The sequence below is a fragment of the Phodopus roborovskii genome, unplaced genomic scaffold, assembly GCF_943737965.1.
Source record: "Phodopus roborovskii unplaced genomic scaffold, PHOROB, whole genome shotgun sequence".
NCBI lineage: Eukaryota > Metazoa > Chordata > Mammalia > Rodentia > Cricetidae > Phodopus > Phodopus roborovskii.
In genome coordinates, this window is record NW_026126602.1 from 11192236 (window position 1) to 11219988 (window position 27753).

Below are 27753 nucleotides of genomic sequence, written 5' to 3' on the forward strand. Positions count from 1 at the left end.
TATCAATAAGCAGTGTTTGTTAATTCTTGTAATTTTGTTGTGGTGGTGTGGTTTTTGTTGTTGTCGCTTTGTTTTGCTTTACCTCATCTTTTGATTTGCTGCTCTCTTATTATTTATTCCTTGTGTTTCTTTAAAACACAAGGTTAGGTTCTTCAGATTGAAATATTCCTTCTGTAACTAGATACTGTTTAAGTTTTGTTCAACATGGAAAGTCTTTCTCTCTCTAATGTTATTGAAAGTTTTAGTGAATATGGTAGTCTTGGCTGGTATCTGTGGTCTCTTAGATTTTACACAACATCTGTCCAGGGTCTTCTGGCTTTTAGAATCTCCATTGAAAAGTCATATGTTACTCTTTTAGATGTACCTTTAAATGTTATATGGTATTTTTCTCTTGCAATTTTTTTATTATTATGTAATTTATGGAACTTCTTTTCTTGTCCAGTTTCTTCGTTTTCTGTATGATTCTTGTACCTTGGCAGACATCGCCACCTTTAAGTTGGTGAAATTTCCTTTTATGATTTTGTTGAAAATATTTTCTGTGCCTTTGACCTTGGTTCGTCTCCTCCCTGTATTCTTATTATACATAAATTTGATGCTTATACTTATTTTAATTTTATACAATATAATACTTAGATGACTTGATATGCATATAAACAGTGAAAATCTTACTACAGTCAATAAATTTAATGTATATCTTATATGGTTATCTTTGGTGTTTGCTTCATAAAGATAACTATGGCCTTTTATTCTTGTAAAATGTCTACTGAATAGTACAATATTAAATTGCAATTGTCATTTGCTAATAAGCTGCTTCATTCTATTAATCATACATAATTATGTGCACTTTGGACTTACTTGTCCAATTCCTCATTCTACTATATATCAGAGATACTATGTAATAAATTACTTTTTATATCTGCTTCATGTGTTTTGGTTAGTCCATGTTTTTATAAATGATAACTTCTTTTAATATTAAATGGAATTCCATTTATATACCACATATACATATATATTTTCTTATTATGATTTAAAACACTATGCCAGTCTTGAAAATATCCCAACATATATGTTGGGATAGCTATACATTCTATAAATATGTTGCATGTAAATACCATATTGTCTCAATTTTGGCTCTAAAAAGTAGTCTTGTAAGCAAAATTCTGTGTACTGACATATTTTAATTTGCAAAGATACATTTGTTTCCTTTGAAAGTCTGTTTGTGTTTATCATATGTGATCTCAAGTATACATTTATCTCTGTTCCAGAAGGTAATTATGTCAGGCAGGTTTTCAATTTTCTGTATAGCATTTCTTTTCTTTAACCTAATAGTTAGGTTGAAAAGAGTGCTTACTTGAAAACATAGGATTAGACTCTGTTCTATGTATTTTAGCTATTATTTCTTGGTGAATCCCTTGGAACTGTCTTGATATTTGGATGAATCTGCTAGGGAAGTCACAGTTAAGTATCATTAACTGAGTGGCTCAAAGAATGTATGTTATCACAAAATTGAGGACAAGATCAAAATCAAAGCGTTGACTTAGGGATAGGTACCTCTGTCTCTGTCCTCACATGACTTGTATTCTGTAAGAGCCCATTTCTATTGCTTTGACTCACAATTACCCCAATCCTGTTGAAATGGAGTCATATTATTTTCACTTAATTTAACTCAAATTACCCTTTCCAAGTCTCTCTCTATAAACAGAGTCTGTAGGAATTGGAGACTTAAAAACACACTAGTAAATATTTGGGGAAGTAATATACAATTTAGTCTTTAAAGAACATTTTCAATTTGATTTTAAGATACCAATTTATGTTTCCTTGAAAGTTTCCCAGAGCTTAGATTTATACTGTGTCTGCTTCATCCAGTCTGACCACTGTATCATAATCTCCTAACTCTTCTTCTCCTTTTTCCCTTTCTTCTACATTCACCTCCTTCTCTTCCTCCTCCTCCTCTGACTTTTCCTCTTCCTCCTCATCTTCATGAACACTTAATTGTTTACTACTTCTGAGTCCAGTGATATAAACTTCTGAAACTGTGTAATAATATAGATTTCTGTTTTGAATACATACATTTGTAGATATGTATGCATGTGCACAGAGCAGGATGAACTAAATCAGAATGATATACTACATGTGTGAAGAACTAGCTTTTCTACATCAAATTACATGTTTTGTCTGCCAAGATTCCTAAGTAAATGAGTATTGCAGTCTCCCTTTTCCTTTTCAGAGAATGAAGATGAATGCACAAAATTAATTAAAGCACAGTGTCCTTGACATTGAGGAAAATAAATGGAAAGAAGCCTTATTGTTATTCCCATATTACTTCTGGTCATGCTATTAAACTGATTATATATTGAGACTAAACACCATTCTTCTGTAGATAAGAGGGCACACTGATGCTTATAATTCCTTTTTAAAATTAAGAAATGTCTCTAATATGGTTCATAAAAAAGACTATGATGAATGTTGAAAATATCTTCCTTATGTTTCAAAACCAGCAGATGAAAATATCTATAAATAACTTTAATTACTAGCACACTCCAATTCTTGCAAAAAGGCTATTGGCCCTTTAAATATTTTGTTCTCTTTTATAAAAATAAAACTTTGTGTTTACCAGAGGATCAGGATTAATTAATGTTCTTAATATTTATTTGACAGTTCATTGTCTCAAAGTTGCCTAAACAAATTTACTGAGCTGTATTCTTGTATAAAGATGATATAATCAGGTTGCTTTGAAAAGAGCACTATGAAAATATACTGTCTCAAGTACCGATTACCAGGAAGCATAATCAACTACTTTATCAGAAAGATTACATTTTTTCATCTGTGTATAAAAGAGTTACAGACAGAATTGCACAAATAACCAGACTGAAAATTCTTCCATGTACTCAAATGAACTTACAAAACCAGGAAGTTCAATAAAGGAACAAATTACTCCCATTTGTAGCCCTTACTTATTTCACTAAAAGATCATTGGTCACTCATGTGGGACTTCTTGAATTCTGACATGACCATTCTAAGACATGTTGACTTGATCTCCATCTTTCATAGTTGAGCTTGCCATAGTTTTGTACTATCCAAAATAGACCACTAGAAATGCACGGCAGTTTTTCAGTACCTTATCATAAAAAGAGAACATATTTGAGGGATATCTGAGGTATGTCAAAATAGCTCAGCAATTTTTATGTCCAGGTTATTGGATCACAGCAGCACAACTGGGCCTCAGCCTATTTCTCAAATCATCTCAAATAAAAAGTAACATGTATCCATTATCATCTGATTCAGAATATTGCCATCAGATCTATGTTGTTAAAGCATTTCAAACATATAAGCAGATGTGTACCACATTTTAAATGAACAAATACAATAAAATCATCATATTAATAAAAAGCAGTTTCAAACTTTTTTGTTTTTGAGGCAAGGTTCCAGGGTATTCTGCAATACTCTATGCAGATGAACAAGGCCTGAACTCATAGAGATCCAATAGCCTCTGCCCCATAATTGCTGGAATCATTAGTATGTACCACTACAACCAACATAACATAGTTTGACAGTGGAATTAAGGACAGTGGAAGTAGCTGCAAATGGTTACTTTTCATGTTGCTATAACAAGAATATCTGATAAAAGCAACCTAGCAATAGTCCAATTTAGATCTATGTTTAAGAGGGAAAATAATCATGATGAAGAAATCATGGTGCTGCCAGCCTATAATTCATACCATCAGAGGAACTAGGATATAAGGTGTATTCTAAGAGATTCACATAAGGTCCCTCACAAAAGGGGGAAGGAACAAGTCCCCCAGAGCACATGGGAAGTGAGGGGTCAGTGAATGGAGAGAGAACTAGGAGAAAGAGAAGGGAAAGAGAGGAGAGCACATACGACTAGGAAGATTGAGTCAGGGTAGGAATAGGAGACAGAAAAGAGAGAAAGAGACAGAGAAAGAGAGAGAAAGAAAGAGAAAGAGAGAGAGAGAGAGCATAAAAGAGGGAGCCATTATTGGTTTGAAGAGAAAACTGAACCTAAAGAAAGGTCTAGAGACCTATATGACTGACTTCAACCAACAATTTGAGAAACCGTGGAAAGGCTTCCATAAATGCCCTTCCCAAATAGTGAGATCAACAACTAAGTTATCCACTATCATGGAGCCCTCATCTAGTACCTGTTGAGAAGCAAACACCCATAAATAAACACTGAGTCAATCTAGAATCCAGATGCAGAGAGAGAGAGGACAAGACCAAGTTGCAGAAACACATAGAGACAGATGACCTGAACCAGGAGGAGCTAATGGGCCCCCCAGACTGATAGCTGGGAAGCCAGCATGGGACTAACACAGACCCCCTGAATATGGGTCTCAGCTAGAAGAACTGAGCAGTCTAAGGGTGTTTAGACAGTGGAACCAGGATATATTCCTGGTGCACAAAAGGACCTTGTGGACACAGCCCCCATGGAGGGATACTCCCTAACCTAGAGAAGTCCTAGTCCCTACTTCAAATGACTTGACAGATTTACAGGACCCCACCTGAATGGCATTGCCCTACATGTGGAATAGGGGGTTGGAGGGGAGGGTGGTCAGGGTGCATGTGAGGAGGGAGAGAGTGTAAGAGGGAGAAAGGAAGGAAAGGAGGGAGGGAGGGAGGGAGAGGGAACTGGGATCGACATATAAAATAAAAAAAAATAACAAAATAAAAATAAAAAAAGAAAAAGAAATCATGGTGCTGGTCATATCATGTTAAGCAGAGAGATGAATGGCAGTGTTCAGCTCATTCTTCTCAGTCTGTACCCACACCACATTGGATGGTATCACCCACATTCAGAGGAGGTCTTCATTACTTATGTAATATTTCTTGAAACACATTTAAATGTTTGCATGCTGAAGATTAAATACCCACACCATAGGAAACATAGCAGAAGAGTTGCCAATAGTTTAAAAACAATATGAGCTACATAGAAAATTCTATGTTAGTCTGGAAAACAGTGTGCAGAACCAGGAAAAAAAAACATGATAAAAACAATTAAAAAGGGAGTACATAAAAACACAAGCTTATCAAAGGTTGTACTAGGACTTTTGATAGTAATAGGATTAAAGGAAAAACTGCCTTTTATCCGGTTTATTGATACTAAATATATTCAAGTAGTATATTTCTTATTGATATAATGTTTATATAGTGAAAATTGAGAGAATGAAATATTCAAAGTTGGAAACAAGAAGTCAGCCACTGGTTCACTCACTCCCCTCCTTATAGCCTCATTTCTAACAGGATTTTCTCAGTGTTATATTTTCATTAATCAGTGTGCACTGTGATACTGGCTTGATACCCAGACATGTAGCATCCCCTGTCTTTCCCAATCCTTTTATTTGACTTTAATCTGTGTCTCCATTGAGTTGTAACAAGCCATATGTCCATAAGTTTTATTATCCCAGTCTCTCTATTAACTTTTTCAACCTACTAGAATGTAAGCTTCATTATAGCAAGGACTCCTATTTAATCACTGGTGCACCAACAGGAGCTGGAGACGTTCCTGGTATTTAATACATGAATAAATGAATATTCAAAAGTTCATAAATGACATGAGATAGGTATTCATTTATTTCTCATTTTGGCTATAAACAGTACAGAAGTATATAAGTATCTTAATGAGTTCTTTTCATATATCTCCAAGCAGAATGCTTTCTAACTTGATTTAAGAAAATTCCAGGGACAGAGGGTGGAGCCAACAGTCTACCCTACTTTGGAGACTTCTCAGAGAAACTCTGAACAAAGGAGACCTGACAATCCACGCACAGGACCACCTGTAATTTTCACCTGCTTGGTCTCTGACACCAACTCCAGTCCTCTGCTGGAGTCCAGTGTCCCTCCCAGAGACCGGCCTATCTCGGCTGGTCCACTCAGTTCCTGCGGGCCTGCAAGATCCTTGACCCCCAAAGCAGGGCCTCTGCTAAAGAAAGAGGCCTCAGCTGTAGAGTCCCAGTTTCCAGTAAGATCCAACTATCCTGCAAAAACCTCCCAAGTTTCAGCTCAGCCTTTGTACTCGTCCACCAGCCATTGGCCAGAGCCATTGGCTAGTGGCATCTTCTACTGGATCCTCAGCCCTGACACCATCCCTGGGTCCTTGTCTGCCATAAGAACTCCTATAGAGCTTGGACCACCCAGAGCTACAGATATCTCTGACCCACATAAGCCCACCAGGGAAGTACCATAGAGAGAGGGGGAGACCCCACCAAAAACTACTAGAAGAAGCTATGGGAAGACAGCAATACAAGAAAACACCTAACAACAGAAAGACAAGCATGACACCACCACAATCTAGGGAATCTACACTAAATAGAACAGAACACAAAAACAGAGCAAAGGAAGCAGAAGGGAACGAATTAAAAATTACTGTCATAAAAATGATAGAGGCCTTCAAAGAAAATGTGAGAAAATCCCTTAAAAAAATGGAGGAAAAAACAAAAAAGTAGAAGAAATGAACAAATTCCTTAAGGAAAGCAAAGAAAGTACAGAAAGCCAAGAAAAAACAATTAAGGAGGTGAAGGAAACAATCCAAGACTTGGAAACTGAAATAGAGAAAATAAAGGCAACACAAACCGAAGGAATGCTGGAAATAGAAAAACTGGGCAAAAAATCGGCAACTATAGAAACAAGCCGACAGAATTCAAGAGATGGAAGAGAGAATCTCAGGCACAGAAGATAAACTAGAAGAAATAGATTCATCGACCAAAGAAAATCATAAATCCAACAAATCCTTAACACAAAATATCCAGGAAATGTGGGACATCATGAAAAGGCCAAACCTAAGAATAATAGGCATAGATGAAGCTGAGGAAGCCCAGCTCAAAGGAGTGGAAAACATATTCAACAAAATGATCAAGTAAACTTTCCAAATCTGAAGAAGGACATGCCCATAAAAGTACAAGAAGCATACCGAACCCCAAATAGGCTGGACCAAAGAAAAAAGACCCCTCAACATATAATAATCAAAACACCTAGCATACAGAATAAAGAAAGAATATTAAGAGCTGATGGGAGATGCCATTATGTATATATGTTTCTCATACTGGTTAATAAATAAAGCACTGTTGGCCAATAAGAAAGGAAGACAGGAGGGACTAGGAGAAAGGGGGAAAGAGGAAGTAGTAAGGGGGAGTCAAGATGGAGAGCCTAGAGAGAACAGAACCGCCATTCTTCCGCTCTTGGTAAGATCACATGGAAATACATAGAAATGGGTTAATAATTAAGACAGAGCTAGCCGATAAGAAACTAGTAACAGGCCAACAGGATTATATCAAATACAGAGTCTCTGTGTGTTAATTGGGGCTGGTGCAGTGGCAGGACAAGACCAGAGGCAGCGGGCTGAAAAACCATACTTCTTACAAAGAGCAGCGAAGGAAAAAGGACAGCTAACATATAAAGGCAGACCAATCAAAATTACACCTGACTTCTCCATGGAAACCCTCAAGGCCAGAAGGTCCTGGATAGATGTTCTACAAGTATTAAGAGAACATGGATGCCAGCCTAGGCTACTGTATCCAGCAAAACTCTCAATCACTATAGATGGAGAAAACAAGATATTTAATGACAAAACGAGGTTTTCCCAATACGTATCTACACATCCAGACCTACAGAAATTATTGGAGGGAAAACTCCAACCCAAGGAAGGTAACTACACCCATAAAAATGTAGGCAACAGATAATCTAACTACACCAGAAACCAAGGGTAAAACAGAACTAATATATTCACAATACCACAACCAACAACAAACCTAAATCAAACAAGCATCAACATTCAATGGTCCTTACTCACCTCAACATTAATGGTCTTAACACGACTATAAAAAGACACAGGCTAACAGAATGGATACAAAGACAGAATCCATCCTTCTGCTGCATACAAGAAACAATCTAAGCTTCAAAGATAGACATTACCTCAGGGAAAGGGTTGGGAAAAGATTTTTCCAATCAAATGGAACCAAGAAGCAAGCAGGCGTGGCTATACTAATTTCTGAAAAGTTAGACTTCAAACAAAAATTAATCAAAAAAGATGAAGATGGTCATCTCATATTCATCACAGGAGATATCCATGAACACAAAGTCTCAGTTCTGAACATCTATGCCCCTAATACAAGTCACCCACATTCGTAAAAGAAACACTACTAAAACTCAAAGCTCATATAAAACCTCACACACTTATAGTGGGAGACTTCAATATACCACTCTCAACACTAGACAGGACCACAAATCAGAAACTCAACAAAGAAACAAAAGAACTAACAGAAGTTATGTCTCAACTGGGGTTAACAGACATCTATAGAACATTCCATCCAAAGACAAAAGAATATACCTTTATCTGCTCCACATGGAACCTTCCCTAAAATCGACCACATACTAGGTGACATAACAAACCTCAACAGATACAAGAGAATAGGAATAGTTCCCTGTATCTTAACAGACTACCATGCTTTAAAATTGGAATTCAACAATAACACAAATAACAGAAAACCTACAAACTCATGGAAACTGAACAATGTGCAATTGCACCACTCCTGGGTCAAAGAAGAAATAAAGAAAGCAATTAAGGACTTTCTAATATTCAACGAGAATGAGGACACAACATACCTGAACTTATGGGACACCTTGAAAGCAGTGCTACGAGGGAAGTTCATTGCACTAATTGCCCATATGAAGAAAACAGAGGATAGTCACATAAAAGAATTAACAGCTCAACTGGAAGCCTTAAAACAGCGAGAAGCGAATTTACCCCATAGGAGTAGACGCCAGGAAATAATCAACTTGAGGGCTGAAATCAACAAAATAGAAACCAGGAAAACAATACAAAAAAAATCAATGGAATGAAGAGTTGGTTTTTTGAGAAAATCAACAAGATAGACAAACCTTTACACAAATTAACGAAAAAGCAGAGAGAGAACATGCAAATTAACAAAATCAGAAACTAAAAGGGGAACATAACAATGGGCGCAGACGAAATACAGACAATTTTCTGGTCATACTTTGAAAATCTGTATTCCACAAAAATTGAAAATTCAAAGCAAATGGACATATTTCTGGATAACTATCACTTACCAAAATTAAATGTAGAACAGACAAACAACTTAAATAGACCTATAACCCACAATGAAATAAAAGCAGTCATCGAAAGCCTTCCAACCAAAAAAAGTCCAGGGCCAGATGGATTCAGTGCAGAACTCTCCCAGACATTCAGGGAAGAACTGTTACCACTACTCTGCAAACTGTTCCACAAAATAGAAACAGAAGTTTCATTGCCAAACTTTTTTTTATGAGGCCACAATAACCTTGGTACCCAAGCCTCACAAACACAAAACTAAGAAAGAAAACTACAGACCAATATCCCTGATGAACATGGATGCATCTTCTTAGGATCCCCATGACAGCGCCCCCTATCAGCAGGAAGTAGTTTGGAAAGAAGGACGCCCAAATTCCCAAATATTGTTTATAAATGTTTGTTTTCATTTAAATGGACTTGGTTATAAATGGTTAATAATCACAGCCAATTCTTTTTAAAGGTAAGAAGGAGATTGTAGTATAGATATGAATACTTAGTTTTGGAATGGATTTTCATTTTTTGATACAATTTAAGGTCAATTTTGTGATGTGTTGTTTAGGTATTGTGTTTATATAGCTCATTTAAAAATGTAATGTATAATGTAGTACAGATTATAGATAATTCCCTATGATAGTCAAAGCTTAGAGTTAAGTTAGTTAGGTTTTTCAACATACACAGAGATGTATTTGAGATATATAGACATTCTTCAAACCTTTCAAAGAACTACAGAATATGGCATTTAAAATGGCTTAGGGTTTTTCTTGACAGTGAGACATAAATGCTCCTGGCAACACCACCTGCGTCAAAAAGGAAGATGGACATTAAAGAAACACGTTATGGAATTTGTCTCCAATATAGCAAAACTAGCCATGTGGACAAGATACTGCTCTTGTCTGGACTGTTTGACTTTGTGATGTATAAACTGGACATGCAGGGCCCACAGAAAAGTGACTGCTGATTGAAGATGGACATTGCTTCAGAGATCCTGCTTCATGAAAGAGTCTGCCATACAGTCTGCAGGATACAGAGAAAAATGACTGACAAACTGCCAATACAAGAAGACAGTTTAAAGTTTCCTGCTTTGCTGAAGAGTCTGCCAGACACACTATGGCCTATGGGCTGAAGATGGAAGATTACAAAAGAACTTCAGGTGACCAGGCAGTGGGTTGTCTCTGTCATTTCTAAAGTTTATATACTATCCTTCTGTGGTCTTTGAAGGAGTTGAAGACAGATAGTTATGGTTATAGTTTTCATTAGTTAGGATTAAAGATAAGTTACTTAGACTTTCGACACACAAAGATTGAATAGATGATGGAATATTTTCTTCAAATCTTGCTAAATGTTAATGGGCTAAATATTGTTAACTGTGACTCTTACTTGATAACTGTTGTATAATATATTTTGCCATGTTAAGGTTAAAACCCTTCTTTTTATTTAGACATAAAAGAGGAGGTGATGGGAGATGTCATCCTGCATATGTTTCTCATTCTGGTTAATAAATAAAGCACTGTTGGCCAATAGGAAAGGAAGAGAGGAGGGACTAGGAGACAAGGAGGAAATAGGAAGTAGGGAGGTGGAGTCAGCATGGAGAGACCAGGGTGACCAGATGCCTGCCTCACTCCCCGGTAAGGAGACCACGTGGAAATACATAGAAATGGGTTAATAATTAAGGCAGAGCTAGCCGATAAGAAAGTAGTACCTGGTCAACAGTATAATATCAAATACAGAGTCTCTGTGTATTATTTGGGGCTTGTGCAGGGGCAGGACAAGACCAGGCAGCAGGCAGAAAAACCATACTCGTTACAATTGCCAAACTTTTTTTATGAGGCCACAATAACCTTGGTACCCAAGCCTCACAAACACAAAACTAAGTAAGAAAACTACAGACCAATATCCCTGATGAACATCGATGCAAAAATACTCAATAAAATACCGGCAAACTGAATTCAAGAATACATCAGGGAAATCATCCACCATCACCAAGTAGACTTCATCCCTGGATTGCAGGGATGGTTTAACATATCAATACATATCAACATGATCCACCATATAAACAAACAGAAAAAGAAAAACCATATGATTATCTCCCTAGATGCTGAAAACGCCTTTGACAAAATTCAACACCCTTTCATGATAAAGGTCTTTGAGAGGTCAGGGATAACAGGAACATACATAAACATAATTAGAGCAATATACAGCAAACCAACTGGCAACATCTAACTGAATGGAGAGAAACTTTGGCCAATTCCTCTAAAATCAGGGAGAAGACAAGGCTGCTCTCTCTCTCTCCATATCTCTTCAATATCGTACTAGAAGTTCTAGCTAATGCTATAAGACAACAAAAGGAGATCAAGGGGATCCAAATTGGAAAGGAAGAAGTCAAACTGTCTCTATTTGCAGATGATATGATAGTTTACATAAGAGACCCAATAAACTCTAGCAGAGAACTCCTACAGCTGATAAACACCTTCAGCAAACTAACAAGATACAAGATAAACTCAAAAAAAAATCAGTACCTCTACATTTTTCAGAGGACAAAGAGACAAAGAAAGAAATCAGAGAAACATCACCCTTTACAATAGCCACAGAAACATAAAGTAACTTGGTGTAACGTTTACCAAACAAGTAAAAGACCAATATAATGAGAACTTTGTGGCTCTACAGAAAGAAATTAAAGAAGATACCAGAAAATGGAAAGATCTCCCATGCTCTTGGATAGGTAAGATAAACATAGTAAAAATGGCAATCTTGCCTAAAGCAATCTACAGATTCAATGCAATCTCCATTAAAATCCCACCACAATTCTTCACTGACCTTGAAAGGATAATAATCAACTTTATATGGAAAAACAAAAGACCCAGGATAGCCAAAACAATCCTATACAATAAAAGAACTTCAGGAGGCATCACCATTCCTGACTACAGAGCTATAGTTCTGAAAACAGCCTGGTATTGTCAAAAAAATAGACAGGTAGACCAATGGACTCGACTTGAAAGTCCTGATATTAACCCACAAACCTATGAACACCTGATTTTCGACAAAACAGCTAAAATTATACAATGGGCAAGGACAGAATCTTCAACAAATGGTTCTGGCACAATTGGATCAGGGTGTGTAGAAGACTGCAGATAGACACATGTCTGTCACAATGCACAAAACTCAAGTCCAAATGGATCAAAGACCTCAACATCAATCCAGCCACATTGAACCTCTTAGAAGAGAAAGTAGGAGGTACACTTGAAGAAATTGGTATAGGAGACTGCTTCCTGAACATAACTCCAGGGACACAGACACTGAGAGAAACAATTAATAAATGGGACCTCTTCAAACTTAGAAGGTTCTATAAGGCAAAGGACACAGTGGACAAGATCAAAAGGCAGGCCACAGAATGGGAAATGATTTTCACCAATCCTATATCTGACAAAGGGCTGATCTCCAAAATATACAAAGAACTCAAGAAACTAGTCAACAAAACACCAAATAACCCTATTAAAAAATGGGGTACAGAACTGAAGAAAGAATTCTCAATAGAGGAAATCAAAAAGGCAAAAAGGCTGAAAGACACTTAAGAAACTGTTCCACATCCATAGCTATCAGTGAAATGCAAATCAAAACAACTTTGAGATACCATGTTACTTCTGCCAGAATGGCTAAAATTAGAATCACCAATGGTGACTCATGTTAGAGAGGATGTGGAGAAATGGGAACACTCCTCCACTGCTGGTGGGAGTGCAAACTCATACAGCCATTTTGGAGATCAGTATGGTGGTTCCTCAGGAAAATGGGAATTAGTTTACCACAGGACCCGGCAATCCCCCTCTTTGGCATATACCCAAATGATCCACATCCATGCAACAAAGACATCTGTTCAACCATGTTCATAGCAGCACTATTTGTAATAGCAAGAACCTGGAAGCAACCTAGATGCCCCTCAATTGAAGAATGGATAATGAAGATATGGCACATCTACACAATTGAATACTATTCTGAAGAAAAAAATAATGGTATCTTGAAATTCGCAGGCAAGTGGATGGCACTTGAAGAAACCATCCTGAATGAGGTAATCCAGTCACAAAAAGAGGGACATATGTACTCACTCATATATGGAATTTAGACCTAGAACAATGGATCACCAGCCTATAATTCATTCCACCAGAGGAACTATGATACAAGTTGTATTCTAAGAGATTCATATAAAGTCCCTCATAGAACCAGGAATGGACATTTACCTCAGAGCACAGGGGAAGTTTGGGGGGCCAGCGAATGAGATTGAGATTGGTTAGGAATAGAAGACAGGAAAGAGAGAGAGAGAGAGAGAGAACATTAAAGAGGGAGCCAATATTGGTTTGAAGATAAAATTAAACACCAAGAAATGTCTAGAGAACTACAAGACTGCTGCCAACTAACAATTTGAGCTTCTGTGGAAAGGCTACCAAAAATGCCCTTCCCAGATAGTGAGATCAACAACTAACTTATCCATGGAGCCCTCAACTAATGCCTGTTGGAAACCGAAGCACACACCCATACATAAACAGTGAGTCGAAATAGAACCCAGATGCAGATGAAGAGGACAATACCAGGCAGCAGAAACACATAGAGATAGCTTACCTGAACAAGGAGGAGCTAATGGGCCACCAGACTGATAGCTGGGAATCCAGCTTGGGGCTGACTTAGGCCCCCCTGAATATGGGTCTCAGTCAGAAGGACTGAGGAGTCTAAGGGACCTCAGACAGTGGAGACAGGATGTATCCCTCGTGCACAAAAGGACCTTGCGAACATATCCCCCATGAAGGGATAACTGCCTTAACCTAGAGACAGGAGAGAAGCCCTAGTCCCTACTTCACATGACCTGTAAGATCTACATGACCCCAACTTGATGGCATTCCTCTACACATGGAATTGGGGTGGGGGGATGGGAGGGGAGGGTGGTTAGAGGGCATGTGATTGGCCGAGAGGGTAAAAGGGAGTGAGAAATGGAGGAATGGAGGGAGGGAGGAAGGGAGGGAGGGAGAGAGGGAGAGGGAACTAGGATTAACATGTTAAATAATAAATTAAATAAAAAAATGCTTTAATCCCAAAATTTAAGTTCAAGTACAATTTACTGGGGAAAAGTATTTCTATTTTTGTTTCCACAGAAAATGAAAAGCTGTGGATTCCTTCCAGACTGATGTGGTTTGATCAAGCTAGACCGCCTGAAACAGAGTAGTAGGTGATCCTACATTTGTCCTGCAGCTAGACAAAGCAGCCTTACAGACTACAGCCAGGATTTCTGCATCCTTTTAGAATCCCCCATGACAGCGCCCCTTACTAGCAGGAAGTAGTTTGGAAAGAACAATGCCCAAATTCCCAGATATTGTCTAGAAATGTTTGTTTTCAGTTAAATGGACTTGGTTATATTAAATAAATAAATAAATAAAAATTAACATTTGAAAAACAAAAAAAAAGAAAGTCCCTCTGTGTATTAGTAAATAGGTTCTGCCTTCAATTTCATGTAGGGCACTCTGTTTCCTTGTGTTGTTTTATTACTTTCTTCTTATATTTAAAAATTTGTTCTACCTGGAATATATATCTATATATGATTCAGTATTTATCCCTCTGACTAGATGAACAGATATACCCTGTATTAAAGAACTCACATCCTCTCTATTGAATTAAATTATTCTCTCTTGGTGACATAGTTAACATATTAATCCCAACTGATCTTAGCTACTCGATTCTCTATCCTATTACCTAGTAATAATTTCTTAATTATTTTAATTGAAATAAATCTTAGGGTGAAAAGGAGAGGAAACAGAAGTTAGTCCAAGACAAGAATATTAAAAATAAAATTTTAATTTGAAGACAAACAGATAAAAGACATAATTAATAAGGTATGTGGCTTGTTACACATTGATGGAGACAAGGAAAGGACTCATACTATGAGTAAACTTGATGAATATTGAATCTGATTAGAATCCATATAAGTTAAGCAATTTTTTTCTGGTAGTGTGCTGGCTGAGCCAATCTTTCATATAATTCCTTTGAAATGTTATCTTATTATCATATTATCCTGTGCTTTGCTACTGTTACTATGTTGTGATTGTTTGAGGGGACTAATGCATTATTGTTCTTCAGTAAAACAGACTCCATATCTCTGCATATGTACATAAACATGCATGCTTAAGTACATAAAAAGTGACAGACAAACACAGATTCAAAGAGAGATAGATACACAGGGACAGAGAATTTTATAAGGGATCAGCTTGAGAAATCAGAAGGGTAGTGAAGCTGTAATTCTCGGAGGGGTTCTTGAGCATGGAGTCACAGAAAAGATTATGGCATAGATGAAGACCAAAGCCTGTCCAGTGATGATTCCTTTCTGTACTGTAGGAGCTGGTCTCTTTTATTCTATTCAGATGGCCAATTAGCATGAGACCATTTATTGCAGACAATCTCATTCATTCATAGTTCAAAAGTTTAAATGTCATGTTAATAAATCTCATGTTAATAAATGCAATGAAGCATGTTAAATACACCAGGCTACTTCGTAACCCCAAAGAAAGTTGCATTTTATAGGAAAAAAATGTACACACCTAAAACAACAGTTAAAGAAATGGAGGACATGAATTTGAGAGCAAGCAAGAAAGTGAGTTACATAGGAAGTGTTGGTGGAAGAAAGGAGAAGAGGAAAAGGTTGCATTTTTAAATTATAAACTATAATAAAAGACTATATATTTTTCGGCAAGGATCAGCAGTTTTTAATATTTAATAATTATCCTGTCTTTTTAACCAAAATGTAAAGTGTGTGGTACTGTTACTGAGGGGTTTTCATAATTTGATCTTTCTCTTGTTTTCCTTTTTTGTATGTTTTAATTCTTGTTTGTTTTTATATCCCAACCATGGTTTCCCTGCTCCTCTCCTCCAAGCCTCTCCCCTCTTGTGTAGTTTTATCAATTTCCACCCCCTAATTTTATTGAGAAACGTCATTCTGTCAGAAGTTAATTAGATATCTGTTAACTGAATAAAAGATTAAAATATGCATAACATTTACACAAAAATGTATTACTCAGCTATTAAAAAATGGCATCTTGCTGGAGGGATAGCTAAGCCTTTAAAGGCGAGGCTCACAACCATAAATATAAATAATGACATCATGAAATTTGCAGGCGAAATGACCGAACTAGAATAATTATTTAGAGAAAGTTAATCTAGACACACATATAAGTGGATATTAGCTGTTAAGTAAAGAATAATTTTTCAGGTGGTCTGGACTGGGTAGGAATGGGAACAGGAGAGATCTAGTGGGGAAGGGAGGAACAAAGGAAGATATGATAGGAATTGGAGGAGGAACGTTTGAGGGGTGATGTGGAAATCTGGTGCAGAGAAAATTTCCTGGAACCTATGACATGGGTGACCCTAGAAAGGACTCTTAGTAATGGTGGATACATAGCCTGAACTGGACATCTTCTGTAACCATGCAAGGCTTATAGGTTTGGGACTGGGATATCAACCCAACCACATAAAAGCTTCAGCCTACAACCTGTCCTGCCAGCAAGGACTCATGCTGGGGCATGAGTGGCTCATAGCTTGTGGAAGTGGCCAAGCAATGACTGGTTTAACTTGAGGCCCACACCGAGAGAGAGAGAGACAGTCCATGTCCAACACTGTCTGGCTAGGAATTGGAAGCTGGGTTGCCTGTAGACCTATTGTAAAATCAAGCATGACTGCCCCCTCCCAAAGTTAGTGAAATCATTCCTAATTATATTCTGCTATACTCAGTATTTAGCCTAGTCATGATCAGAGATACTTTATCCAGCACCTGATAAGAGCAGATGCAGAGACCTACAGCTCAATATTATATGGAACTCACAGAAGATGGAGAGGAGGGATTATAGTAATCAGAGAATAGGAGGATTACATAGCTCACAGGTCAACTAAGCAGGGCTCCTAGAGGTTCAAAGAGAGTGAAATTAATATCATGGAGCCTGCATGGGTCTATGTTATGTACTCTGAATATATGTTGAAGTTGTTTAAATTGAGGTTTTTTTTTTGGGGGGGGAATCCTAATAGAGAGAGTTGGGGTATCTCTGACTCTTTTGCCTTCTCTTAGGATTCTTTTCTTCCAACTGTGTTGCTTTACCCAGTCTTGATATGGAACTTTGTGCTCATTCTTGTTGTAACTTGGGATGCTGAGTATAGTTGATTTCTCTGGGACATCATATCTGATGGGAAAAAGAAGAGCAGTGGACCTGGGGGGAGAGGAGAGCTAAGGAGGAGCTAGGAAGATTGGAGGGAGGGGAGTCTGCAGGCAGCATATATTGCGTGAGAAAAAATTAATTTAATAAAGAGAAAACAATGTTTTAAAATGTGTCCTCTCTCTCCTTTTTTTTTTTTAAATTAAGAAAAAAGTCATGGGCTTCCTTGTGACAATGACAGATAAGTTTGTTTACGATTTCAGTAATTAAAACATAAGGGATAATTCTTTCACTTAGCATTCCAAGCTCTATCCTACAGGAACATTTACACCATTTGTTGGGCTTCCCTATGGCTGTTACATTTACCTGGCGTGTGGTCAGAACCATGGGTAGAGGCTTCTGTAGGAATCATACTGCCAATTGTCCAATCCAGGTCATCCTCAGGATCTTGGGTGAGACCACAGCCTACAGTCCAGTTTCCTGATGTTGTTTCAAAATTGCAGCTTCCTGCTGTGCTTATGTAATATCCTAGTGAAAAAAGATATTCATTTAAGCTTTACAACATACCTACAACATTCCATGTTCCACTATATTTTTGATGATTCAAATCATTTCATAATTGTTTTGTTTTTAATTTTGAAACATTTTGTTGTGCATGATGAGTGTGTGTGTGTGTGTGTGTGTGTGTTTGTATGTGTGTATGAGAGAGACACATATGAGTGTGTGTTGCTATGGAGTGTGTGTGGAGGTCAGAGGACAAACTCGGGTGTCAGTGCTGGTCTACCATCTTGTCTGAGACAGCATCTAATTCTGTTTGTAGCTCCCTGTCCCAGGTTAGTAGGCTGGGAACGTCCAAGGATTTGTTCTCCTATCTCTGCCTAGCCTCTTGCTGCTAGAACACCAGGAATACAGAGACATACCACTCTTTCTTGACATAAGTTCTGAATATTTAACATCAGGTTTTTAAGCTAAATGGCAAGTGCTTTACCCACTGAACCATCTCTAGAACTCATATATTTTAGTCATTTATATATGCATTCTATACAACAGAGTATTTACACTAAGTGGTAATGTCTCATATATTCTGTATGTTCTCTCAAGAGATCTAGAAGCTATGTCAGTGTGGTGTTATTTACATGCTGCATAATTATCTGGATTAAGTACTAATGTTTATAGGTGACATATAAAATGAGGCTTATGCACAAACATTATGATGATATGGACCAATCTGGATGAATACATAAACACACTCTATTGTGTGTATGCTCAGCGTATCCAGATTTGCTCAGGCATTTGAATAGCATAAGCTGTTAGCAAGGCAAAAATGCTTATGAAAGGATAGGTATGTTGGGCAAAGCAGTAGACCATGTTGGGCACAACCCATTCTGGATATCATCAGGATACAGGCTAGCCACTAAGAAAGAAAGCAGTTGACTCATTCAAAATTAAATTAATTTTCTCACAATGAGAGAAATCTTAGGTGAGAAGTTCACTAGTCATTTGTGAAGTGTTCCAAAACAATATCTCTGGAGCCAGACTTTCATCTGGTCTCCCGTTTGGTCCAGGAGTTAGTACTTTTTTGAGCACATTGTAAAATGTGATAAATAGACAGAATGAATTCTTTATTTTTTTGATTGCATAGTAGTTTTTCTTAGTGCTAATGACAAGGGAATGACAGCTCTAGAGAAACATTGGATAATAGAAAAGAATAATGGAATTAATAAGCTGGTATACTTTAAAGATGTGTGGACCTCTCAATAGAAACCAGGACATGGGTTACTTTCGGGGAAGACAGAATGAATTCTTACGTTATTTAACCAGTATGCATCAACTGAGATAGCCATCAGCACTTCCTTTCTTTTAAAAGGATGGTTTCTGTTATCCCTTAAATTTCTTCTTTTCTTAATAAAATACCAACCTTCGCCCATGAAAGCTTAATCAGCAAAAAGTTGTGTGTTAAACGGATGCCACAGACAAAGCACATAGAACTAATGCTCTTTCACACCATATTGAGTTCCTAAGGGAATTTCCATGAACAATTATTTTAATTCCTTAAGAATTGTTTCATTTTATCCTTACAACCAAGAATTTTAATCATTATTTTCTTCTTTTAGTACATTATTTTAACTCGCTTGAATGACTGCATAATCTATTTGTTTTATGTACTTAGTTATTGACTTTGTTTCTTATGCATGTCATGCTAGCATTCTATAATAGAGAATAGGATTATACTATGAAGAGATGCAATAAACTAAACTAACCAAATCCAGCATTTAGTCAACATTCAAAACCTTCTTGCATATACCCAGGACTGCTGTTAGACTTTCATACGTGGGTTCTGTGCAGTCTGTATTTCCATCTACCACACTCCTTGACCCTTAGACCTAATACTCTTGCTCTACTCCCTTTCCCTTCAGATAATCTTGTTACTCTTAGCTCCACCTACCTACAATGTCACCACTTTGACTTTCAAGACATACATGTGACTTGCATATATTTTCTTACATTTTATTCTCTCCATCTTAAAACAGGTGACTCTCTGTGTTCTAAACCAAATCTCTGCCTCTTATACAGACTCCTCATCAGAGCTTTATTCCTCCTCTACAATTCATGTCCTTTAAAGTCACATAGTTCCTTCTCTTTCAGTGCCATATTCCCTGCCCATTTTTTTAAAATCACAATTCCCACACATCTTCTACCTTTACTTTAAAAGGCATGCACTTAATTTATGTTTTTCACTAAATAGCCTTCCCAAATACTTTTAAGTAGGTGTCCTGCAAATATTTACACATGATAAAATAACATTCCTGGACCATTCTTCTTGGAATATGCAACCATTACTGTCAAAACATTTCAATGTTCTCTCCAAGTATGCCCTCTGTGAAATTTCCATTTAACATAAATCTTATCATTCAAATCCCTAGATTCACTATTGGTTCGATATCACTATTTATATACCTGACATGTCACCAGTAACTGGATATTTTTCTTGTGAAAATTTATGCATCCCCTTATTTGAAGTTTTGTGACAGTTACACTGGTTTAAACCCATGGTTTATTTGTAGAGATTGTCTTCAGCATAGGCTTCATCCTACCTACCTTACAAACTCAAGCCACATTAATCATCCTCAGCACTGTTCTTGTGTTATTTTAATGTGGTTAAAATAGTCCATTTTTTCCAACACAGTGTGAAAATACTATTACAAATCTTAGCTTAGAATACGATAACCTTTACTTGGATAAAAAAGTTTTTAGGATGAATCTGAATCATCTTAAAAGTTGTTTAAACTCCAAACGTGTGTTAGAATATCATCTGTCCAAAATAAACTTACTTTAAAAAATACTTCACAAGTAGTTGGCTACTCTTTTCTTAATCAGTCTTTCTATGTCTTACTTAATAAAAGATATTTTCTTTATTTTTATTGTATGTGTGTGGGTGTTTTGCATGCATGTACATCAGTGTACCACATGTGTGTAATAAGACAGAATATAATGTAAGCAATTATTATTTTTTCACTAAAGTATATGTGTCAAGCTGATACAGACCCCTCCCCACAAGGTGGCTCATGATTTAACTAGTCAAGTGTGAAGTGAACCTATTTTTCCTTCTATTTGCTAGTTTAGGAATAGTTTGGAATGCAAATATAGACAACAACATCTCCTACAAATAGTACTGGTAAAACTGGATGGCTACATGTATAAGAATCAATACTAATCACATTGTATAAACATCAACTCTAACTAGATCAAATATCTCAACATAAAACCAGATACAACAAACATGATAGTCTAGTAAATGGGAACTCCTTGAACTCATTGGTAAAGAGGAAGACTTTCTAAGTAGAGCACCATTAGAACAGGCAGTAAGATCAGCAATTAATAGATAGGAACTCATGAAACTGAAAAGCTTCTGTAAAGTAAAGGACACAAGTATTTGAACAAAGCAGCAGCCTATAGAATGGGAAAATAGTTTTACTAACTACTTTTTTGAGAAAGGGTTTCTCTGTATTGCTCTTGATGTTGTCCTAGAATTTGCTCTGTAGACCAGGCTGGCCTCAAACTCACAGAGATCTGCCTGCCTCTGTCTCTGCCTCCCAAATGCTGGGATTAAAGGTGTTTGCCACCAACACCCAGCCAAATAACTCATTTCTAATATTGGCTACAGATCTAAATAGAGAATTCTCAACAGAAGAAATTCAAGTGGCTGAGAAGCACTTAAAGAAATGTTCAACATCCGTAGCCATCAGGGATATGCTAATCAAAACTACTTTGAGATTCCATCTCCTCGACTGCTAGTGGGAGTGCAAACTTGTACAGTCATGATGGAAATTAGTGTGATGTTTCCCTAGGGAGATTGGAATCAATCTACCTCAAGATCCAGCTACACTACTCTTGGTCATACACCCAAAGGATGCTCAATCCTACCCCAGAGACATCAGTTCAACTATGTTTATTATTTCTCTCTGTTCATAGTAGGTAGTAAATGAAAACAACCTACATGTTCTTCAACAGAAGAATAAATAAATAAAATAAGCTACATTTATACAAAGGAGTATTATTCAGGCATTTAAAAATTGCATCACCGAATTCACAGGTAAATTGTTAGAACTAGAAAAACAAAATCATCCAAAGTGAGGTGTCCCAGATCCAACAGACAATATTGTTTGCATTTGCTTATATGTGAATATTAGCTATTATGTCAATGATAACCAAACAGCAATCCAAAAAACCCACCAAGATTAGGTATAGAATAAACAAGTATGGGGAACAGATAGCTTCTATTAGGAAAGGGAAATAGGATAGATAGTATGATATAAGGAAGGAGAACTGGAATGGGAAGATACAGTGGGGAGAAGGGAAGTGGTGAGATACAGAACACAGGGAGAGACAGCTAAAACTAAGGGGACATAGAGGAGTGGTATGGAAACCTCATACAGTAGAAACTTCCATATATATATTATACAAAAGCAACTTAAGTGAAATTGTCAAATGATGGGGAGGCAGAGTACTAAATGGCTCATTTCTTGTCACCAATTAATCTTCCAATACATGTATTGGATTACATCTAATTGAGTTGTTGGCTGAAGAGATCTCATGAAAATCCCCAATCAACCCATGCTGTTATCAAAGCAATAGGTTGCTCTCCAAATCTGAGGGCAAGGCCCCATTGCTGATGACACTACACAACTCACTGAACATGCCTACATAGGCCCTTCACCCACTGGTTCTATCATCTTTGGCACAGAAAAGTAATCTGCATTCTACCCAAAAAGAAACTTAAACACCAACCTGTAAGGAGTTCGGTTTTTCCTCCTGCCGCCAGGTCTAGTCCTGCTGCTGCGCCAGCCCCAAATAATACACAGAGACTCTGTATTTGATACAATGCTGTTGGTCTGGTTACTTGTTTCTTATCGGCTAGCTCTGCCTTAATTATTAACCCATTTCTGCTGATCTATGTATCTTCACATGGCCTTCTCTTACCGGGGAGGTGGCTGGCGTCCAGCTCTCTCCAGACTCTCCATCTTGACTCACCGCCTTGGTCTGCGCTGCCACCCAGAAAGCATGCTGCCGGCTTGGAGATGTGGTCACTGCCATTGCCATCTCTCATACACACCAATAAACTGTTAGCAGAGTTATTTAAAAGCTGTGCGGTTTTTTGCCATTTATGCTGAGTCAGGAACCTTCCCTTAAAGGAGCCACGCGAATATCTGCTTGTCTCTAGCAAGTCAGAGTCCAACCGAGAAAAATGCTGTTACCAAGAAACCTTGCTTATTTTTGTTCTTTTGTTTTTACAACCCTTTTTTAAGCTTTTGTTAAATTGTAAGTGTAAGTTTTTATTAGCCACGTGGGCGCCATTTGTAACAAGTACGGTTTTTCTGCCTGCCGCCGCCCGGTCTTGTCCCGCCGCCACGCCAGCCCCAAATAACACACAGAGACTCTGTATTTGATACAATGCTGTTGGCCTGGTTACTTGTTTCTTATCGGCTAGCTCTGCCTTAATTATTAACCCATTTCTGCTGATCTATGTATCTTCACATGGCCTTCTCTTACCGGGGAAGCGGCTGGCGTCCAGCTCTCTCCAGACTCTCCATCTTGACTCCTCCTTCCTCCTTCCTATTTCCTCCTTGTCTCCTAGTCCCTCCTATCTTCCTTTCCTATTGGCCAACAGTGCTTTATTATTAACCAGTATGAGAAACATATACAGAATGACATCTCCCATCACCAACCCAGGCACAATTCTTTGATCTACAATGGTGTCCTGTCTGCAAGATTTTCTAGGACAATAGTGTTGCAAAGTTAAAGCATGAGAGTAACAAAACAATGTCTCATTCCATAGGTGTTGCCTATTCCATACCCAAAAGTTCTTGGATAACCAAGAATCAGACTATATAGCTCAGAGACCTAGTGTAAAACTAAATACTAATGTTGTAAAAAAAAAAAAAAAAAAACGAACGAACGAACAAAAACAATAGCAATAAAATGACTCCTAAGAACATTCTGCTATGTTCATAAATCAGTGCCTTATTCCGCATCATCAGAGAAGATTCCCACTGCAGAAGATGGGAACAATTATAGAGACTCACAGCCAGGCCTTACGCTCAGAGTGAGAGACTTTGGAACATTCAGCCCTAAATGGGAAGCCTCCACAAATATCTCCCCTTAGGTCTTAGAGAACCTAGAAGAAGAAGTGGTAGAAAAAGCATAAGAGCCAGAAAGTACAGCAGATACCAGGAAAACAAGGTCTTCTAAATCAAAGTGATCAAAGCTATATGAACTCTCAGAGACTGAGGTCTGTTTCACAGGGTCTGTCCCAGTTCCTTTCCATGTACTTATGTCTTACATTATCTATGTGTGTTTTTGTGGGATTCCTGAGTGTGTGAACAAGTGGCTCTGTTTCCTGTGTCCTCTATTGAACTCTTTTTCTTCTATTCATGTGTTTTGTACAATTCCATGTCTATTATGTCTAACTCCAATGTGTTGGGTTTTATTTATCTTATTATAATTTATCTTATTTTATTATTATCTCTAGAAGCCTGTTTGTTTTCTATTGAGAGACAGAAAAGGAGTGAATGTGGATGGAATGATAGGTGTGAAGAAACTGGAGGAATACTGGGAGGGGAAAATCATAATCAGGGTAAATTAAGTGAAAAATAAAATGCATTTTAATAAAAGGAGAAAACCAATAAAACAAAACAAAAAGGAAATACAGACAATGGCAGCTATTATCGAAGAGATATATAAGAAGCATTTAACTTCTTAAACCACTATGAAAAATGGGTTTCTTTACTTTTTCTTTCTTTTTTTTTTTAAATATAAAAATTTTTACCCTTAGAGCTTGAACTAGCTTTTTGGGAGTCCCTATGGAGGGATAAGTTGCTCAGGCAAGGGTCTTGGTCCTTCCCCCAAATGATGTGACAGACTTTGTTGACTTCCCATGGAAAGCCTTACCTCTCTGAGGAGAGGATGGCATAGGGAGTTAGCAAGAGTAGGAGGAGAGGAGGGAGTGGGAATTGGGATTGGTATGTAAAATAAGACAAAATTGTTTGAAAAGTTAAAAATTATAAAAAATAGAATTCTAACTTTATATTTAAAAATAATTGCATATTTATACTTCATAGGTATGTTTTGTCCTTATACATTTTATTTGTAGGAATCATACTGACATACTTCAGGGATCACTGCTAGGGATATGATTTTCTCAGGATTTTGCACAGATTCTTGGTGCAGAGAGGCTGATGCTGAAGGTGGTGAGAAATCCTTGTATGGGCTTTCTGATATCGGACAGAAGTTTTAAATCTGCCATATGGTGAACCCAAAGCTGGGTAGCTTCTATCAAAAATATCCCTATGCTGTTTGTATTGGTATGAGGGTCAAGATCCTTGCTGTACCAACTGATCTTACTGTGTCAGTTATGTGCTGAGATACACAGATCTTAACATACACCTAACAATTGCTTTAAAAAAATCAGTAATGAGGTCAGGTCAGTTGTTTCTTAGTTTCTTTGGCGAGTAACCTCTGTCATGAGCACAAAGCACCTGTCTGATTATCTGTGGGGTGATCTCCAATTGTTTGGTTTTTGTGTCTTACAGTTTTTCAATGCATCTCTATATCAGAGATGGAAGCTTGGGGGCGGAACTTTCTAAACTGAAGCAGTCATTTTATATTCTATTGTATCTTTAGCTGCATTAAAAGAGTTGTTTATTTTATAACAAAAGTCACTGAGACATATATATTTTAGGATCTTGGAACCTTTATCCCAAGAAGCAGGTGGTGGCTGAACACATATTAAATTGAACTCATGTCAGAGAGTTCAGAATAAGACTGTTTTGCTCCAAAGTGTATCATTTAGGGACATTATGGAAGGGGAGACAAGGACTGGAGGAGTTCTCCTTTTGAACTTCTCGTGGCTATGGGTTTATATCAAGGTCATTTTGCTACATAGTCCAGGAATGGAATTGGAACCTGCAGGGTATGAAGGGATGTATTGGTCTGTACCCCTTCCTACCAGGCAAGGTTCATTTGAAATTTTTAAATGTTAACCTTGAAGATCTCCATCTTTCTATCATTATTCTTAAAAATATGTGTTTATTTTCACCCTCAGGATGTGGCTGCAATATTCTGAAATATTCCATCAGTATTTAGTTCTGTAAGAAGACAACTAAAAGATGAAATCCATAGTGTTTATGGATAACATGGTTAAGCTAGACTTACTATTAAATATACAGCTAGTAGATCTTAGATTTAATGTTATAGGTCATAGAAATTAATAATTTCATATGAATCTTTCTCCAAGCACCAAAACCCCAATGTGCAATATATTTTTTAAAAATATAACACTATTTTTAATTGAAAAAAAAACAAGGGTATTTGCCCAAAATTTGAGTTTTGACTGTACTTTTACTTACATTAATTTTCTCACTTCTTTTGAATCAGCTTTATTTTCTCAAAGGTTTTTTTTTTTTTTTTGCTCTTTTTTATTATAAATTAGAAAAAAAAATTTCATATCAATCCCAGTTCTTTCTCCCTCCCATCCTCCCATGCCCCCCATAAACAACCCCCAACCCACCACCATCCACTCCCCAGGGAGGGTGAGGCCTTCCATTGGGGATCATTAAAGCCTGTTACATCATTTGGAGCAAGTTCTACGCCCTCTCCCATGAGTGTATCTAGACTGAGAGAATATCCTTCCATGGGTGATTGGCTCCCACAGTTCATTTGTGCACAATAAGTAAATACTGTTTCCACTGCCACAGGACCCATAGACAGCCCAGGCCTAACAGACACCCCCATTCATGGGACCTGGTTCCTTCCTATGCTGTTTCCCCAAATGTTAGACTGGGATCCATGAGCTCCCACTTGCTCAGGTTAGCTGTTTTTTTGTGGGTTTCCTGAGCATGGTCTTGACCCTTTGCTCATCACTCCTCCCTATCTGCAACTGGATCCAAGAGTTTGGCTCAATGTTTAGCTTCTGCTTGCATCAGTTACTAGATGAAGGCTCTAGGATGACATTTAAGGTAGTCATCAATCTCATTATAGAGGAAGAGCATTTAAGGTAGCCTCTCCATTATTGCTTAGATTCTTAGTTGGGATCATCTTTGTGGATCTCTGTACATTTACCTAGTGCCAGACTTCTCTTTTAAAAACTGTGATGGCTCCCTGTATTATGGTATCTCTTTTCTTGCTCTCCTTTGTTCTTCCTTCAACTTAATTTTCCTGATCTCACATGTATCAAATCCTCTTTCTCCTGCTTCCCTCCTCTCCCCCCTGAGCTCCCAATTTGTTCCAATTTGCAATAGTTTTAAACCATATCAATGAAATACCTCAATTAATATGAGTGGTTGTCTCCAGTTTTAGGCAAATTCAGGTTAGACTGTGAGGTAACTTCAGTTTCCCTTTGGGCTATCTTTCTATCTTCTTTCTCATTCACACATACACAAGAACAACATTCTTTCTGGTATCATACACAATCACAATATAGAAAGAAGGGCAAAGGAGAGAAGTATGTTTTCCTTGTCTGGACTTTTTTCCTCGTGAAGCAGATTTCTTCCCCAACTTGTTATGTTGGCCACACAGACTTCTTTCAGCTTTGTATAAGTTTGAATTTGTATTAGTTACTATTGTCACAATGCTGACACAGATAAAATGAACATCGTACTTTGTTTGAGTAGGAAGGAATGGATAGAAACCTACTCAGTATAGCTAGGATTTCTGAGGCTGAAATTGCTGCTCCAAGCACATTTTATACAACATGTTTTTCCCTTTCATGTAACATCAAATTCATCATTGAATGCACAATTTAAACCTCAGGTCTCCTGACCTAGACCATACAAAATCTCTGGGTGGGTTATATGTGAGGCACTTGGGGGAAATTATAACTGTTATCATTAATTTTATATTTTATTCATTAGTTTGAACTGTTGTTTTAATTGTTTTGTTACTTTGGGTTAGTACTTTTGAGCTTCATTGTATCTGTGGTAATTCAGAAGGATTTTACTT

General features: G+C 37.4%; 1 protein-coding gene across 1 annotated transcript in view; it reads right to left on the reverse strand.

The window, feature by feature from the left end:
• The window catches only part of Malrd1 (MAM and LDL receptor class A domain containing 1), a 602535-nt gene that overhangs the window by 169795 nt on the left and 404987 nt on the right, over positions 1-27753 (reverse strand). Inside the window, exon 30 of the mRNA XM_051205714.1 lies at positions 17623-17784. Coding sequence (XP_051061671.1) covers positions 17623-17784 — 162 coding nt within the window. The remainder of the gene's footprint in view (positions 1-17622; positions 17785-27753) is intronic.